The sequence below is a fragment of the Notolepis coatsorum genome (genome assembly GCF_963971535.1).
Source record: "Notolepis coatsorum genome assembly, chromosome: 9".
NCBI lineage: Eukaryota > Metazoa > Chordata > Actinopteri > Aulopiformes > Paralepididae > Notolepis > Notolepis coatsorum.
Window position 1 is genome coordinate 61,310,750 of NC_140173.1, and position 17,797 is coordinate 61,328,546.

At 44.1% G+C, this 17,797-nt stretch overlaps 1 protein-coding gene across 1 annotated transcript in view; it reads right to left on the reverse strand.

The window, feature by feature from the left end:
* eml4 (EMAP like 4) overlaps window positions 1-17,797 on the reverse strand; it is a 104,817-nt gene that overhangs the window by 20,710 nt on the left and 66,310 nt on the right. Inside the window, exons 15-18 of the mRNA XM_084321714.1 lie at window positions 14,621-14,752; window positions 13,503-13,570; window positions 9,293-9,381; window positions 8,058-8,155 (exon numbers count right to left, since the gene is read on the reverse strand). Of these exons, the coding sequence (XP_084177840.1) occupies window positions 8,058-8,155; window positions 9,293-9,381; window positions 13,503-13,570; window positions 14,621-14,752 (387 nt within the window). The remainder of the gene's footprint in view (window positions 1-8,057; window positions 8,156-9,292; window positions 9,382-13,502; window positions 13,571-14,620; window positions 14,753-17,797) is intronic.

The following is a 17,797-nucleotide window of genomic DNA, read 5'->3' on the forward strand; positions in this document are numbered from 1 at the left end:
TCAACCTCAAACTAAGCCCACAATCTCATTCCTGAAAACGATGTATTTTGGATTAAATTAACCAATTGATCAATACAGATAGCGGGAAGATGATCACGCGATGTCCTAGTTAGTACATGATTACGCGATGTCCCGGGAGTACGTAAATGTACATTAAACGGGACATCAGTCGCGGAAAGTACATTAAACAGGACGTTAGTCGCGGGTTAAGAGGCCGAGAGTATGATTAAAAGGTATATATAATCTAATATATCGCTGGTAAATTTCGAAGTCAGGTTCGGTCGTTATGATTTTAATAACGATGTGTAGTTATATATCAAGGGTATTAATGCCTTGTCGCAACAGATGTTGCGCGCCGTGAAGTTATTATTTTATATTAAACTATCCATAAGCGAACGTAAAGTGTAATGTACCCAAGGCCAAGGGTGCGTGAAATCCACGTGTAGTATATGTTTTATTTGTATATGTATGTGCGCGCTGCTATTGGAAAATGTTGAGTTGAGGTGGCGAGATGCGGGTTGCTGACGACACGTAACGGATCCAACCCAACACAACAGCTGTCCCCGGTGAGTATGACAATCATAAATATAGATGCATTGATTGATTGAAAACTTTATTAACAGATTGCAGAATGGGTACAATACAGCACAGCTCAATACACAATTGTTAAGGGGATGCAGACCAGAGAGAGACTTTAGTCTTGTTTACATCAGGGTCCCCCATTTTCAATACCAGATTTGTTTACATCAGGGTCCCCCATTTTCAATTTATCAGAACATATTATGACATACATGACAGACAGATAGTCAGTACTGCTACATCTGTACATTTATGACATACCAGATTTGCAAATTCAGTACTTTTTGTGATACAAAAGGAGTCAAGAAAAGGGAGTCATTTGACGTAGAAACTGTACATATACACAACTATCAGTTAAAGCAAATTACAACTATCTCAGATCACTTGAGTGTTTATGTGCTTTAATTTACACATTATAAGTCACATAAAGCTAATTACAATGTCTGTTTCAGAATTATAATACATCTGTGGGCGTACCGGTCATACTGACCATGGGAGCTAAACAAACACTTCCGGTTCCCAATATATGGCAGTACAGGAATTGTAGTCCACATAAACAGCGTTAGATTAGACTTTATAAGCTTTCAATGTTGAAAACTTGGAACACAAACAACATAGATCATGTTTAAAAGTAAGATGTTTAGGTTATATTCACTTGAGTTAATGTGTTTATCTAAAGAACCAATGAAAGATAACTAGCCCTTTCCATTGTAAGACATTTTAAACATGATTCAAAATGTGTGGGTCCACATTCATATGCTTGTGTACATATGCGATATGATTGATAAATGATAACACTATCATTACATCCAAGAACGGGATGGATGAGATCTAGCTAATGTTTGTTGAGCACACAGACAGTCAAAGAGGATTCACCCAGGTTTTAGAAAAGAGTGGAAAATTAACATGTGTTTGTATTTACAGATCTGGCTCTGAGGCGAGATGCAAAACAGTGAATGACTACACCCAAATTGTATCACAAAAGACAGAAAATCCAACAATTTGCATGTCAACCGAGAGACAGTGCAGAGCTGAGAGACAATCGATTGACCATTTGGAACAAATCTACATCCAAAACACCCACATGTAAATGTCTTCAGAGTGGGCACTTGGGAGACAAAGCAATGCAAATGCCTGCACTCGTGACCACAGACTTGATGAACTCACCTAGCGGTGGATGGCAACAGAGAACCACTTAATTAACATGAATTAGACACCGGTGATGAATTTGCAGTTATGAAAATCTACCTAACTCCCATACTAACAATAACTAACCAGTCGTTTTCATCATCTCTTTTCAAAAGACACATGAATTAGAGAAGTGCCCGAGATGAAAGATTAATGATGAAAACAACTACTTACAATCCCCTCCTTCTATTCTCTGTTTATAACCAATAACATGCATGACTTTCCTTAGACTATTCTTTTAACAACTAATACTTTCCATGATTGCAAAATTATCAACCACCAAAATTGCAGCACAATTATCTAAATGTACAAGATATCAACAACATTGATCATTTAGCTGACACTTTTATCCAAAGCGACTCACAGGTTCTGTACGACAGGACATCAGGCAAGGCACACCTCTATCAGCTGAGTAACAATGGTCATCAAAGTGTTGAGTGCTACAGTGTAGATTAGTTTATTAGGACAAATGCATGACAGTAAGGTTAGTTAAAACGTAGATGACAAAACAAATGATTGTTTTTCATGCAAAAATTAACTGGCTACCTAGATTTTATGTTTTTTCCCCATGCTATGCTATGATGAGCCATACTGAGATGTGAAGAACAACCGAGAAGTCATGGCGAGGTAAGTATCTTGAAGAAGCACACCATCGTACGCGGCCTGAGGTAAGATCAACTTCAATTTAAGACCATCAGAATATGAAGACAAGGAGCTATTTTATCTGATTCAAGACTTTGGCCATTCATTTACAAATTTTATTTAAAGTGTAATGCTGGAAGATCTAGTTAGATACAAGATCTGATAAAATTGTAGTGAATGTGACCTTCTTGACGTAAGGAATCACTGCTAATGCAATTGGCTTGCATTTCCTATTGTCAATTAAGTGATTGTATTTAAAATGAAATGAATTAATCCCAAAATGATTTTCCACTTTAGCAGAAAGGCGTTGAATCATTTATGTGAGGAGTTTTCTAAGGCAGTGTTTATCACCCTCAGATCACGAATTGGTGAGAGGACAGGACGAGTGAGACGATGCGCGACCTGAACCACGAAGCTGCGGACACAACCAATGACGATTCGGACAATAAGAAGAGATCTAAAGACGATAAAGGGCGAGAATGTCTCCTTCACTATCGCAGCAAGCGGGCAGCCAGAGAGACGGTATAGGATTACTAATGCTTTCACCAGCCAAGAAATAGGCCTGTCGCAGTACACCTACCCCATCGCCAAGCTGATGGATAAATATGTGCACCTGCGTCAACTACCTATCCCGCTCATAGACGGTGCCACCCCGACCCTGCCGATAGGCTCCGACCATGCAGACCTCATAGTCCCGATAGACCGGGTCCACACAGGGCCCAGAGGCTGTCCTGCAGCAGTCGAGACCCGCCTAGGATGGACATTACAAGGCCCCCTCGCTAAGTCTCTTAACCGAACAGCAGCCACTAGCTGCCTCCACTCCAGAGTGACAGAAGAAGACACCACCCTCCTACAGCATGTCGAGAGGCTATGGACACTAGAGACAATGCCCTTTAAGAACGAAAAGAAAGACATTCGTTCCAAGGAAGACATTTACGCCATAGCACTCCTCGAGCAAGGGACAAAGAGAGTCAAAGTCAATGGAGTGATGAGATACGCAACTCCACTCTTGAGGCGAGAGGGTATGCCCACCTTCCACGCCCCAAAAGAAGCGACGGAGCGGTATCTATTGAACACAGAGCGGCGCCTAGCCAGAGACCCCGCTCAAGAGACTGTGTACCGCGCTGAGATTAACAAGCTAATCACAGCGGGACACATAAAGAAAATTGACAACTAGAGGCGACGACAACAACCGTGAGAGAACCATCCAACCCAGCCCACAGACATCCCCAAGAAAGTGGAGCAGGGGACCACGAAGGAGACTGACCAAGGAGACACTGACGAAGAGGAGATCAACCTTTTGACAGCCTCCACCCCGGCACTGCAGACCAAACCCATCACCTGCAGATGGGAACCAAGTCCCCGACCATCAAGGTGGATTCCCATGACAAGATTGTCATCCGTGTGAAAAAGAGCGTCCTACTGACTAGCCACTACACCGGCGGGCCCTCGCCCTCCATCAAGTGGTACCGCAATGACGAGGAGAGGACAGCGAAACCAGCACAACACATTCAAAAACGCCCTGACCACCATGTCTCTGGGCCTGATGGGAGCCAAGCGTGAGCACAGTGGCGGATGTGTGGTGGTGATGGAGAACAACATAGGCTGCAGGAAAAGACCACTATAGTTGACTGCTACCGGTGACCCTTGACAAGGTACACAGGGAGCGGACGGCGACCTCCTGTAGGCCCCCTCTGAATGAACGACGACCAGTGAATGTTCCCGACTGCATCGTCAAGAAGAGACATCATCAGAGACCTGTAGAACAAGATACTTCTGAACACACATTGTCCACATTGTTATGTATGTATTGGCCCTGCCACACGACAGACCGAGAACAGATGATCAACACTTCACAGCAACTGTCAGATTCACAAACAAGAACTGTTTCACAGAGTTCATATGTATCTGGAAAATTATTGACTAGGAATATGATGAAATACAATCAATAAGATTGCATTAACCAATTTTATAATGACAATGAGAAATGATCACAGAGTCACATTACAAAATGGTATTGTTAAACAGGGCAGAACCAGTTGGATTGTTCCAAGACACCAAGTTTGTGTTCAACATTGATAGTATGCACCACAGAACAATGCATAACGATTATCATAATCACCTTTTATATTAACCACTAGGTTAACGGTTTTCAATTTTATTTTGACACATTAGCCACTAAGGTAATGTCTATTGTATGTATTTATTTAATTTTTATGTGTTACTGTTTGGCCCTGCCACACGACCGACAGAGAACACCTTGTCAACAACGACGCAACATCATTCAGATTAATACCTTCACAAGAAGGAAACTTTTCACACAATTGTATGTATCTGCAAAACGATGAACTAGGGATGTGATGAAAAGAAATCAATGAGAAAGCATTAACAATGGTTAGTAATAATGAGCTAAAATGTATTGCTGAAGGAAGAAGTGACCACATGATCACATTACATCACATTTGAATTACTTAGGTTACAAAATTGTATTGTCAGACAAGAAAGAATCAGTTGTTTTATTCTCTCATAGAAGAGGACATGTAACGTTGTTTTGCACCTATATGGTGAACCATTGATAGTATATGCACTAGAATTACATACAGAAGCGATGCATAAGACGTTTTATCTCCTCATTTATAGAGAAGAAATGGAGAAAATTGCCTGATTCTAAGTAAAGACCAACAAAACTGAGGCAATCACAGATGAAAGTGACACTCAAACTCAGGGTAAATACAACTGGATCCTAAGTAATTTCATCAAGAATCATCATAAAACGTGCAAAAATATATATATATATTTTTGAACAGTTTCCCATAATCAATCATGCTAGTTTTATTAACCACCAGGTTAACGGTTGTTAAAATGTTTTTGTACACATTAGCCTAATTATGCACACAATTTTGTTTTTTCACCCTGTGCAATCTGACCACACAGACAGTGCATGTATTTAATTGGTTTATTACGATGCCTGTATGCACAACGATCACATTAGCTCCCCAGAGTCACGACATGAACGACTGAAGGTATGCCAAGATATTTGCACAGCGATAGCTTCAAATGATTATGTTAATTGTTGTTTGATATCAGAGATGAGGACCACTCATTGATATAGGTATTTTGAGCGATTAATAAAAGAAAAGGGTGATATCTATTCCCACATCTCTGATATCAAAATAACACAGACCGCAGTCCAGTCGATCATGTCATGAATCATGTATGTGAATAATTCTATTAATCATGTATGTAAATAATTCTATTTTAAACTATTATCCCCACTTTTACCTGTTCCAAACAATCCTGGTATATTATACATTAATCTCACCCACATTATAAGAAAGAAAAGTGAGTATTGTGGTATAATTATGTCCTCATGTAAATATATCCCCCTCCCCTGTGTTCCCTTTACCTGTGCCCCCCCCCCCCCTCTGTGGAATAAGACACTCCCCTCCCCTGTGTCCCCATTACCTGTACCCCCCCCCCATCTGACCTATCAAATGGGACCACACCCCCTCCTGTTAACTATATAGATCTCCTCTTGAGATCTATCCAGGCTTCTTACCTGGGTAATTTCAGCTGATCACCTGGGGCGAGAGCCTCAGCCATTCTCTCTATGTATTCTATCTGTTTGGTTAATAAACCTTGTTATTATCCAAGCCTCGGTTGACTGAGACATTCTTCATCAGGATATCCACAAATATCCCACAACAGACACACTAATGCTCTCATGAATACCAAGTCAAGTCAAGTCATTTATTTATAAAGCACGTTTAAAAACTCAAGAGCCAACCAAAGTGCTGTACAGTCAAAGCGTACTAATTAATAATACAAAAATACAAAAATGCACAGCAGGACAAGACAGTACAATCGGAGAATAAGACAACAGTAAGCCAACATACGGATAGAGTAGCACAAAGTACAATATAGCACACAGGGGACAGAAGAACACAAGAACAGATACAAGGGGGAAGGGGCAAGATAAAAAAGAGTTAGGGTGTGGAGTAAAAGTGAGTTTTTAGTCAGGACTTAAATGTCTCCAGCGAGGGGGCAGTTCTGATCTCCAGGGGTAGCTGGTTCCACAGTTTGGGGGCCACGGCCTTAAAAGAGCAATTGCCTCTCTTTTTGAGTCTGGTGCGGGGGGGGGGGGCAGCTGAGCCTGGTTGGAGGATCTTAGTGACCATCTTAGTGGGGGAGGAGTGTCCACCCAAGCTGGCCGAAAAGGAGCGGTCGCTCAAGTAGGATGTGAACCAGTTTAGGGCAGACCCCCCCCAATACCGAGCCTGTGTTCGAGACGATCGACTATGGTGGAATGGTCGACCGTGTCAAACGCGGCGGAGAGGTCCAGGAGGAGGAGCATGGCACATCTACCACCAGACACACTAATGCTCTCATGAACACCAGACACACTAATACTCTCATGAACACCAGACACACTAATGCTCTCCTGAACACCAGACACACTAATGCTCTCATGAACAGACACACTAATGCTCTCATGAACAACAGACACACTAATGCTCTCATGAACACCAGACACACTAATGCTCTCATGAACACCAGACACACTAATGCTCTCATGAACACCAGACACACTAATGCTCTCATGAACACCAGACACACTCATGCTCTACTGAACACCAGACACACTAATGCTCTCATGAACACCAGACACACTAATGCTCTCATGAACACCAGACACACTAATGCTCTCATGAACACCAGACACACTAATGCTCTCATGAACACCAGACATACTAATGCTCTCATGAACACCAGACACACTAATGCTCTCATGAACACCAGACACACTAATGCTCTCATGAACACCAGACACACTAATGCTCTCATGAACACCAGACACACTCATGCTCTCCTGAACACCAGACACACTAATGCTCTCATGAACACCAGACACACTAATGCTCTCATGAACAACAGACACACTAATGCTCTCATGAACAACAGACACACTAATGCTCTCATGAACACCAGACATACTAATGCTCTCATGAACACCAGACATACTAATGCTCTCCTGAACACCAGACACACTAATGCTCTCCTGAACACCAGACACACTAATACTCTCATGAACACCAGACACACTAATGCTCTCCTGAACAACAGACACACTAATGCTCTCATGAACACCAGACACACTAATGCTCTCATGAACACCAGACATACTAATGCTCTCATGAACACCAGACACACTCATGCTCTCCTGAACACCAGACACACTAATGCTCTCCTGAACACCAGACACACTAATGCTCTCATGAACACCAGACACAATAATGCTCTCATGAACACCAGACATACTAATGCTCTCATGAACACCAGACACACTAATACTCTCATGAACAGACACACTAATGCTCTCCTGAACACCAGACACACTAATGCTCTCATGAACACCAGACACACTAATGCTCTCATGAACACCAGACACACTAATGCTCTCATGAACACCAGACATACTAATGCTCTCATGAACACCAGACACACTAATGCTCTCATGAACACCAGACACACTAATGCTCTCATGAACACCAGACACACTAATGCTCTCATGAACAACAGACACACTAATGCTCTCCTGAACACCAGACACACTAATGCTCTCATGAACACCAGACACACACACTTACGGTGCACTTCCCATTCCTGCTGTACTTGCGTCCCTTATCAGACACGGCGTAGAGGTAAATGAAGTTATCATGTGATCCCACTGCCAGCAGCGTGCCATCTGAGAGAGAGAGAGGATAGAGAGATAAAAGAGAGAGAGGAGAGAGAAAAGAGAGAGACATAGAGAGAGAAACGAGAGAGGGGATTCCATCAAATCATGTAGTGTATTTGAACAATAATTGAATAATGGTTTCATTGCTTTATTTTTTTTAACATTGGCTGATTTAAAAAAAAAAAAAAAAACGTATGACAACTGAACATTAACTACTAGTGCTGTCAGGCGATACAAAAAACGTATCTAATTAATTACAGGATTTGTAATTAATTAATCTAATTAATCGCATTTTAATCGCATAACCATTTTATGCCTGATATTCTATAATCATATTTTAAATTGCATGTGTCCGGATGGCAGAATTCAGTACTGTATCTACAAAACCTTCTGTTTAATTCCATCTATTAATTTGCTTAGATTTTTCAGGTTTGGTCAATTTGAGCATAGTGTTATTCACAGTCAAAGATAAAAAAGATTTAATTGATATTCTCATTTGGTTCATTACAATTTACTCAAGCCTAGTAACAGACACAGTATTTCTGACACTGGGAATACATTCCCTGAGATCCATAGATGTCCATAGAATCAGATACCAAGAACATGCAAATGGACCATATAAAAAAAAAGTCTGTAAATGTGTATTCTACGTTCTTATGGAATGAATGAGATAAAAGAAATATTATTTAAAGATTTTATTTATTTTTTTATTAATTTTGAGTTCATTTTCATAACGCGATAATTTGCTGTGTAATTAATTAATCTAATTAACACGATAAACTGACAGCCCTATTAACTACTTAATGAATCACGCTGCAGACTATGTGTGGTACGGTAGTCTGGTGAAGCTACCGGTAAAACGTCTGGTTTCCACACATTCCTCAGTTTGTGTCATAGTGAAAAAACACACATCCGATTATGCTTTTTTTTTTGCACATGTGAAAGAAACCATGGGCTGCAGAAATGACCGTTAATTCACATTCTTCCTTTGAAGGAAGGTCATTAAAAACCTCTACCGTCGAAACATGAGATTATGGATTTTATTAGGTCTTTCGGTCCAAAGCTCAACGTTCTATTCCAGCCAAAAAATACAAAGATAGTTTGTTTCTATTGGCCGGGCTCAATGGAACAACAGACTCCACCCACCTACGGAGAAACGCATGACGGACAGCTGCTCGTTGCCGTCCGTGTGGATAGCGACCAGGTCCCTCGTCTCTGCGTCCAGAGCGTACCATCTGGGGAGGGGGGGGGGGGGGGGAGAGAGAGAGAGTGAGAGAGAGAGAGAGAGAGATAGAGTGAGGGGGGGAGAGAGAGAGAGAGAGAGAGAGAGAGAGAGAGAGAGAGAGAGAGAGAGAGAGAGAGAGAGAGAGAGAGAGAGAGAGAGAGAGAGGGGAGAGAGAGAGGGGGGGAGAGAGAGAGAGGGGGGGAGAGAGAGATAGGGGGAGAGGGGGGGAGATAGAGAGAGAGAGAGAGAGATAGGGGGAGAGTGAGATAGAGAGGGATAGAGAGTGAGGGAAAGAGATAGAGTGAGGGAGGGAGAGGGGGTGAGAGACAGAGAGAGAGAGAGAGGGATAGAGAGAGAGAGGTCTGTATACTGTAGGGCTCTGAGGTATATCCAATGTTGGACACACGGTATGGATTTTTACTATACCTCAATCCACAATATATTACATATAGTAAAAAATATATTTGTACATTTATTAAAAAGTGTGTGGATTTAGGTGACAGCTGTCATTTCTGCACATCTCCCTCTCTGACACTTGAGACCGGAAGTACTTAGCCACTCCCCTGCGACACAACTGTAGTTCTTTACACAGCGTTAAGACATTCCCCTGCGACACAACTGTAGTTCTTTACACAGCGTTAAGCCCCTCCCCTCCGACACAACTGTAGTTCTTTATACTGCGTCGGAAAGAATACTTTCGGACTATGTAACAATAATTAACATATTTACAAGTCATATTAAGTTTAGCAAATAAGGAGACAGATAGAGAACATTTCAAAGCATTCAAAATTGCCAATATCTCCATTTCGACCTATTTTTGAATTGTGCAACATTTTGGGATTTTCTAAAGAATCGTGAACTCTTTCAGCGCCTAGCTAGAGGCCTAGCCCATCTTAGTTCCTACTGCGCCACCACTCTAAGAGATAGGGCTGCGTGGCGGTGTTTGCAGGGCTATATCTATATTCTATATTATAGCTATGGATACAATACTATGGCTCATTTGACATCAACTATCCATCGTTCAATATGTGAAAAAGATTTTTTTTTCATGTATACGTTTGCGTGTTATACCGTGGTGAAAATAAGTAGTTTCAGAGTGATCCTGGCTAATTCTATAAAACGGCGCTATGGAGGAATACGTGAATTTTACTAAAAGCGTTGGCGTTCGCGTGGACACACTACTATTTCCAAATAAAATGTATATAATAGGTATTATGTTTCATCATGAATGCATGAAGGGGGGGGGGGGGGTCGTTTTTTGATGCTTTGATCATCACCAACGGCATACGTTCTGGAGTACGTTACACATGGTCGCAACGATCAATGTGAAATCATGGTTGGATCAAAGCAGAATTGATGTCTCTCCTCCACACTGCCTGTGGAGCATTTTTCCCTATTGTTAGGTTTTAGTGAGTTTTTCCTTACCTTCGCGTGGGGTATGTCTGGGAGTGCTTGCATTCTTTAATTTATTTGCATTTATCTAAAAAATTTTGGACCTTATGGTGTTCTTGTTCTGTTCTTGACTTATAGTTATGTTTTCTTCTTGACTTGTTTAAAGAAGCCCTGTACGGCCCATGGGGACATTAACGTGTGTTGTCGGGCCTTATAAATAAATTTGATTTGATTTGATTTATGTCATATAGTCCTTACCTTCACTAGGAGGTATCCCAAAAAGAATATTCCAATTGTCTGATCGCGATTTCCAGTATTGGCGTCCATCGTGTCGCCAACATAATCCACCACAACACATGCATCGGGGGCATTGGACGCATTTCAATGCCATCGAGTGAACCGCTAGACTCGCCTGACCAAGAAAACTGCGCCCGGAGTGAATTAAACCTAACACTGGGTGTGAAGAAAAGGTTTAGAAGGGTGGGCGATACTGCCACCTATCAGGATGTGGCCGGTATTGCACTCTAGCAATCTCACAGTGGTTCCCTATGGTAACCCCGAGGTCCGTGTGAGAGAAATTAATAAAAATATTGAATAAAAGAAATAACAATGAAAACCTATACTCGGGTTTTCAGGGGTCCTGGCGCTCAACGCATGGCGAGATAACCCGACTATCCTCGGGTCCGGCGCTGATTGAGTCTGGTGAGTTTCTTTTCACTGAATGTTTAGAGAAAGCGGTTGCTATGTGGAAAACAAAACAAAACAAAAAGGGTGGTCTACAGGTAGCTTCATAGGAGGGCAGTCTACTGAAGCTTCATAGGAGGGTGGTCTACTGGTAGCTGCATAGGAGGGTGGTCTACTGGTAGCTTCATAGGAGGGCAGTCTACTGAAGCTTCATAGGAGGGTGGTCTACTGGTAGCTGCATAGGAGGGCTGTCTACAGGTAGCTTCATAGGAGGGTGGTCTACTGGTAGCTTCATAGGAGGGCAGTCTACTGAAGCTTCATAGGAGGGTGGTCTACTGGTAGCTGCATAGGAGGGTGGTCTACTGGTAGATTCATAGGAGGGCTGTCTACTGGTAGCTTCATAGGAAGGTGGTCTACTGGTAGCTTCATAGGAGGGTGGTCTACAGGTAGCTTCATAAGAGCGTGGTCTACAGGTAGCTTCATAGGAGGGTGGTCTACTGGTAGCTTCATAGGAGGGTGGTCTACTGGTAGCTTAATAGGAGGGCTGTCTACTGGTAGCTTCATAGGAGGGTGGTCTACTGGTAGCTTCATAGGAGGGCTGTCTACTGGTAGCTTCATAGGAGGGCTGTCTACTGGTAGCTTCATAGGAGGGTGGTCTACTGGTAGCTTCATAGGAGGGTGGTCTACTGGTAGCTTCATAGGAGGGTGGTCTACAGGTAGCTTCATAGGAGGGTGGTCTACTGGTAGCTTCATAGGAGGGCTGTCTACTGGTAGCTTCATAGGAGGGCTGTCTACTGGTAGCTTCATAGGAGGGCTGTCTACTGGTAGCTTCATAGGAGGGTGGTCTACTGGTAGCTTCATAAGAGCGTGGTCTACTGGTAGCTTCATAGGAGGGCTGTCTACTGGTAGCTTCATAGGAGGGCTGTCTACTGGTAGCTTCATAGGAGGGTGGTCTACTGGTAGCTTCATAGGAGGGTGGTCTACTGGTAGCTTCATAGGAGGGTGGTCTACAGGTAGCTTCATAGGAGGGTGGTCTACTGGTAGCTTCATAGGAGGGCTGTCTACTGGTAGCTTCATAGGAGGGTGGTCTACTGGTAGCTTCATAGGAGGGCTGTCTACTGGTAGCTTCATAGAAGGGTGGTCTACAGGTAGCTTCATAGGAGGGTGGTCTACTGGTAGCTTCATAGGAGGGTGGTCTACTGGTAGCTTCATAGGAGGGTGGTCTACAGGAAGCTTCATAGGATGGTGGTCTACAGGAAGCTTCATAGGAGGGTGGTCTACTGGTAGCTTCATAGAAGGGTGGTCTACAGGTAGCTTCATAGGAGGGTGGTCTACAGGAAGCTTCATAGGAGGGTGGTCTACTGGTAGCTTCATAGGAGGGTGGTCTACTGGTAGCTTCATAGGAGGGTGGTCTACAGGTAGCTTCATAGGAGGGTGGTCTACTGGTAGCTTCATAGGAGGGTGGTCTACTGGTAGCTTCATAGGAGGGCTGTCTACTGGTAGCTTCATAGGAGGGCTGTCTACTGGTAGCTTCATAGGAGGGTGGTCTACAGGTAGCTTCATAGGAGGGTGGTCTACTGGTAGCTTCATAGGAGGGTGGTCTACTGGTAGCTTCATAGGAGGGTGGTCTACAGGTAGCTTCATAGGAGGGTGGTCTACAGGAAGCTTCATAGGAGGGTGGTCTACTGGTAGCTTCATAGGAGGGTGGTCTACTGGTAGCTTCATAGGAGGGCTGTCTACTGGTAGCTTCATAGGAGGGTGGTCTACAGGTAGCTTCATAGGAGGGTGGTCTACTGGTAGCTTCATAGGAGGGTGGTCTACTGGTAGCTTCATAGGAGGGTGGTCTACTGGTAGCTTCATAGGAGGGTGGTCTACAGGTAGCTTCATAGGAGGGTGGTCTACTGGTAGCTTCATAGGAGGGTGGTCTACTGGTAGCTTCATAGGAGGGTGGTCTACTGGTAGCTTCATAGGAGGGCTGTCTACTGGTAGCTTCATAGGAGGGCTGTCTACTGGTAGCTTGGTAGGCAAAGTGAAGAGAAGTAGAAGTGAACTTACTTTCCTGAGTGGGTTCCAATGGCCACCACTGCCCCACTGGGGTGGAAGTCTGCACAATGACCATGCTCCTGGAGAACAGGGATCAAAGGAGGATCAGGGGTGAGGAGGAGAGGGGTGAGGAGGAGAGGAGGAGGAGTGGAGGTGAGGAGGAGAGGAGGAGCAGGAGGTGAGGAGAGGGGGTGAGGAGGAGAGGGGTGAGGAGGAGAGGAGGAGAGGGGTGAGGAGGAGGTGAGGAGGAGAGGAGGAGCAGGAGGTGAGGAGGAGAGGGGTGAGGAGGTGAGGAGGAGAGGAGGTGAGGAGAAGAGGAGGTGAGGAGGAGCAGGAAGTGAGGAGGAGAGGAGGAGCAGGAGGTGAGGAGGAGAGGAGGAACAGGAGGTGAGGAGGGGCAGGAGGTGAGGAGGAGAGGAGGAGCAGGAGGAGCAGATGGGGTGAGAAAAGGAGAGGATAGAGGGATGAGAGGAGAGAAAATAAGGAGTCATGAAAGGTTACACTGATGGAAAGAAAACATCACTTATCTTAATTCATCCCAATCAACCCGTTCATCATCCATACACCTCTCTCCACCTCCCTCCCTCATCCATACACCTCCCTCCCTCATACACTTCCCTCCCTCATCCATACACCTCCCTCCCTCATACACTTCCCTCCCTCATCCATACACCTCCCTCATCCATACACCTCCCTCCCTCATACACTTCCCTCCCTCATCCATACACCTCCCTCCCTCATCCATACACCCCCCTCCCTCCCTCATACACCTCTCTCCCTCATCCATACACATCCCTCCCTCATACACCTCCCTCCCTCATCCATACACCTCCCTCATCCATACACCTCCCTCATATACCTCCCTCCCTCATCCATACACATCCCTCCCTCATCCATACTCATCCCTCCCTCATACACCTCCCTCCCTCATCCATACACCTACCTCCCTCGTCCATACACCTCCCTCCCTCATCCATATACATCCCTCCACCACCCTGCTATCATCCTCAACTCCATCTATACACCCATCAGGCCTCCCACATTTAGAGCCTTCTCCAAACATCCAAACATCCCTCCCTCCCTCCCTCCCTCCCTCCCTCCCTCCCTCCCTCCCTCCCTCCCTCCCTTACATCCAGTAGCCTGCTCCATTCCAGGGAGTGGTCCACAGAGTTCCAGAGGCAGACTTGTCGGTCCTGGGCGCAGGTGAGGAACATATCCCTGAAGGGGTGCGACGCCAGCCCCCACAGCTCGTCAGTGTGGCCCTAAAGAGAGACATGGTTACATATTAAACATGAGTATAATGTACTTTACATTATTATACATGTGTATAATATACTTTACATATTATATACAGTATATATACAGTAACTCCCCAGTCCACTCCTCAGTATTTGTCAGTTGGAAGGCTGAGAGGGAGACCGAGCAGAGAGAAGAGGACCCCAAGCAGGAAGACTTCCGGAGCTTAATCTCAACACCATCCATGTTCTAACTGTGATGTTACTGGTCAACCGATGGTTTTAAAGGCACAGTCTGTGATATTACTGAATGATTACTGGTCAACCGATGGTTTTAAAGGCACAGTCTGTGATATTACTGAATGATTACTGGTCAACAGGTGGTTTTAAAGGCACAGTCTGTGATATTACTGAATGATTACTGGTCAACCGATGGTTTTAAAGGCACAGTCTGTGATATTACTGAATGATTACTGGTCAACAGGTGGTTTTAAAGGCACAGTCTGTGATATTACTGAATGATTACTGGTCAACCGATGGTTTTAAAGGCACAGTCTGTGATATTACTGAATGATTACTGGTCAACAGATGGTTTTAAAGACACAGTCTGTGATATTACTGAATGATTACTGGTCAACCGATGGTTTTAAAGGCACAGTCTGTGATATTACTGAATGATTACTGGTCAACAGATGGTTTTAAAGGCACAGTCTGTGATATTACTGAATGATTACTGGTCAACAGATGGTTTTAAAGGCACAGTCTGTGATATTACTGAATGATTACTGGTCAAAAGACTTTGGTTTTAAAGGTACAGTCTGTGATATTACTGAATGATTACTGGTCAAAATACTTTGGTTTTAAAGGCACAGTCTGTGCTATTACTGAATGATTAGTAATAGTTACAGTGGGTGACAATATTGTCACAAGGAAAGACGAAATTACCTACCTGGGTTCCATCCTAGAGGCAAATCTTTCCTGTGACAAAATGGCATCCAATGTTGTTGTGAAGGGCCAGATTAAACCGAATATATATATTTATTTATATATATATATTTAATTGTATTTGTATATTCTCTAATATTCCCTGATATCCCTTGTATATTCCTTGTACAATATGCATTGAATATCCATTCTAGCCTACTGAACATCCCATAATAGTCTCCATTCTACTATTGGTCGAGACCTTGGTGCCAGGCTGCCATACCCCCCAGACCCAGTTCAAACGTACCGCTCAACATGTACGAACAAGTCCTAGTTCCGCGTAGGAATCTGGCTACCGCACCACTAATGGTACTATTTGTTCATAGTGCGTATATATACTGCGCTACTAAAGTAGGACTTTCTTTTAGTCCAGTTTCTTACCCTCCAATAGAGTGACAGACGTAAAGCCTCCCCACGACGCCACGTGTGGGAGTAAGGCCAAGTTCGGCCTACCATCGGTATTGAGACATCGTGTATATTAATATTTGAATAGTCATATTTGGCACTATATCGTCGAGTTGGACGTAGTCTATTAAGCTAATAATAGTCTATTCATATGTAGTGCTTCGTGCGGTGAGAATACTATCGTAGTCAGTACCCCCATCGTTTCGGGTAGAACTGGCTGCTTATCCAGGGTGGCCGACCCCATGTGAGGCTGCACCCGAGGAGCCCCAGAGCCGACGAGCGAGTGGACCTGCATACCGGATTATTCTACCGACGACAGCCCGCCTTCCCAGGCACGGATTATGCTTTGTATACAGTGATTATTCTATGGATAAAGACCAACACTGCCGTGTGTTGGAAACCCCCCCCCCGGAGAGGACGACAGGTGAGGAGACGCTCTACACGACGAGGTCGCTTCACGTCTCTCCATCGTGGACCGGAGGAAGCCGGCCCACAGAGAGTCCAACTGCTTTCATCTGTGGATCGAGGATCGCTGAGGCACCGAGCCGCACAACCGTGGGTTCTCCCAGGATACCCTCGGCCAGACGGATACAGCCAGACTCTACCCCCCCCCCCCCTTCTCCAGTTGTCTTACAAGCGACCGGAATCCCCCCCTAGTGTATCCAGTTCTATAATCATTAAAGTATCATTGCTATTATTCCTTAAATATTCCAGGTTGTATATTTACCGCCTGCGCCACCAGAGATTGGACGTTCTCTATTGATATACCAACGAATACTCATTTGCCATAAAAGTGCATCCTATTTCAAATCATAAATGTAATTAAGTGATTGCTCTACATACCTTTTGCTATGTATTAATTATTATTAAACGCAGACTTTCGACTTGGTACATTTGTGTTGGATCGTTTCATCTACGTGGGAGTGTTTACCATAATTATTTATGCCTAGTACTGGGTGGCCAGAGTCTAAAGTACAAGAGGTAGTGGTAGTAAGTATCATATCTAACAATACAGTCAGGGAATTGTACCCCTCAGTTACAAATGTAATAAAAAAAGTCAACCAACGAACTAGATTCTTGTACCGGATCTCCTCTCTGGTAAACAAGAATACCCTGAAGACTCTGGCAGGAGCACTCATTCAAGGGACTATGACTATGCTTGCACCTCATGGTACCAAAGCACCTCAAAGGCGCTTAAAACAAAATGACAAACATCACAAAACAAACTGGTCAGACTACTACTTGACCTGAACCCCAGAACCCACCTCACCCCTGCCCACTTTGACAACCTAGGATGGCTTAGAGTAGATGACAGAGTACAGCAACTTGCAATGGGCCTGGTCTACAAGATACACTATACGACCGGGGTGCCCATGTACATGTCAAAATACTTCCCAAAGGTCAGTGAATACCACAACCACTACACCAGAGGAAGCTCAACAAATCATGTTAAACCCAGATTCGGCTCAAACAAGGGACTAAACACGTTTCGCAATTATGCCACAACAATGTGGAACACCCTACCCAAAGCTGTAAAGGAATGTGAATCCCTGCCCACATTCAAAACCGCTCTTAAAGAGCACCTACGGGAGGCTGCAATTCGAAACTGGCCACCGTAAATGTCCAAACCCCCCCACCCCCTCCTAATAGACAGTCTCCTCCCCACCGCATGTATATATTCCC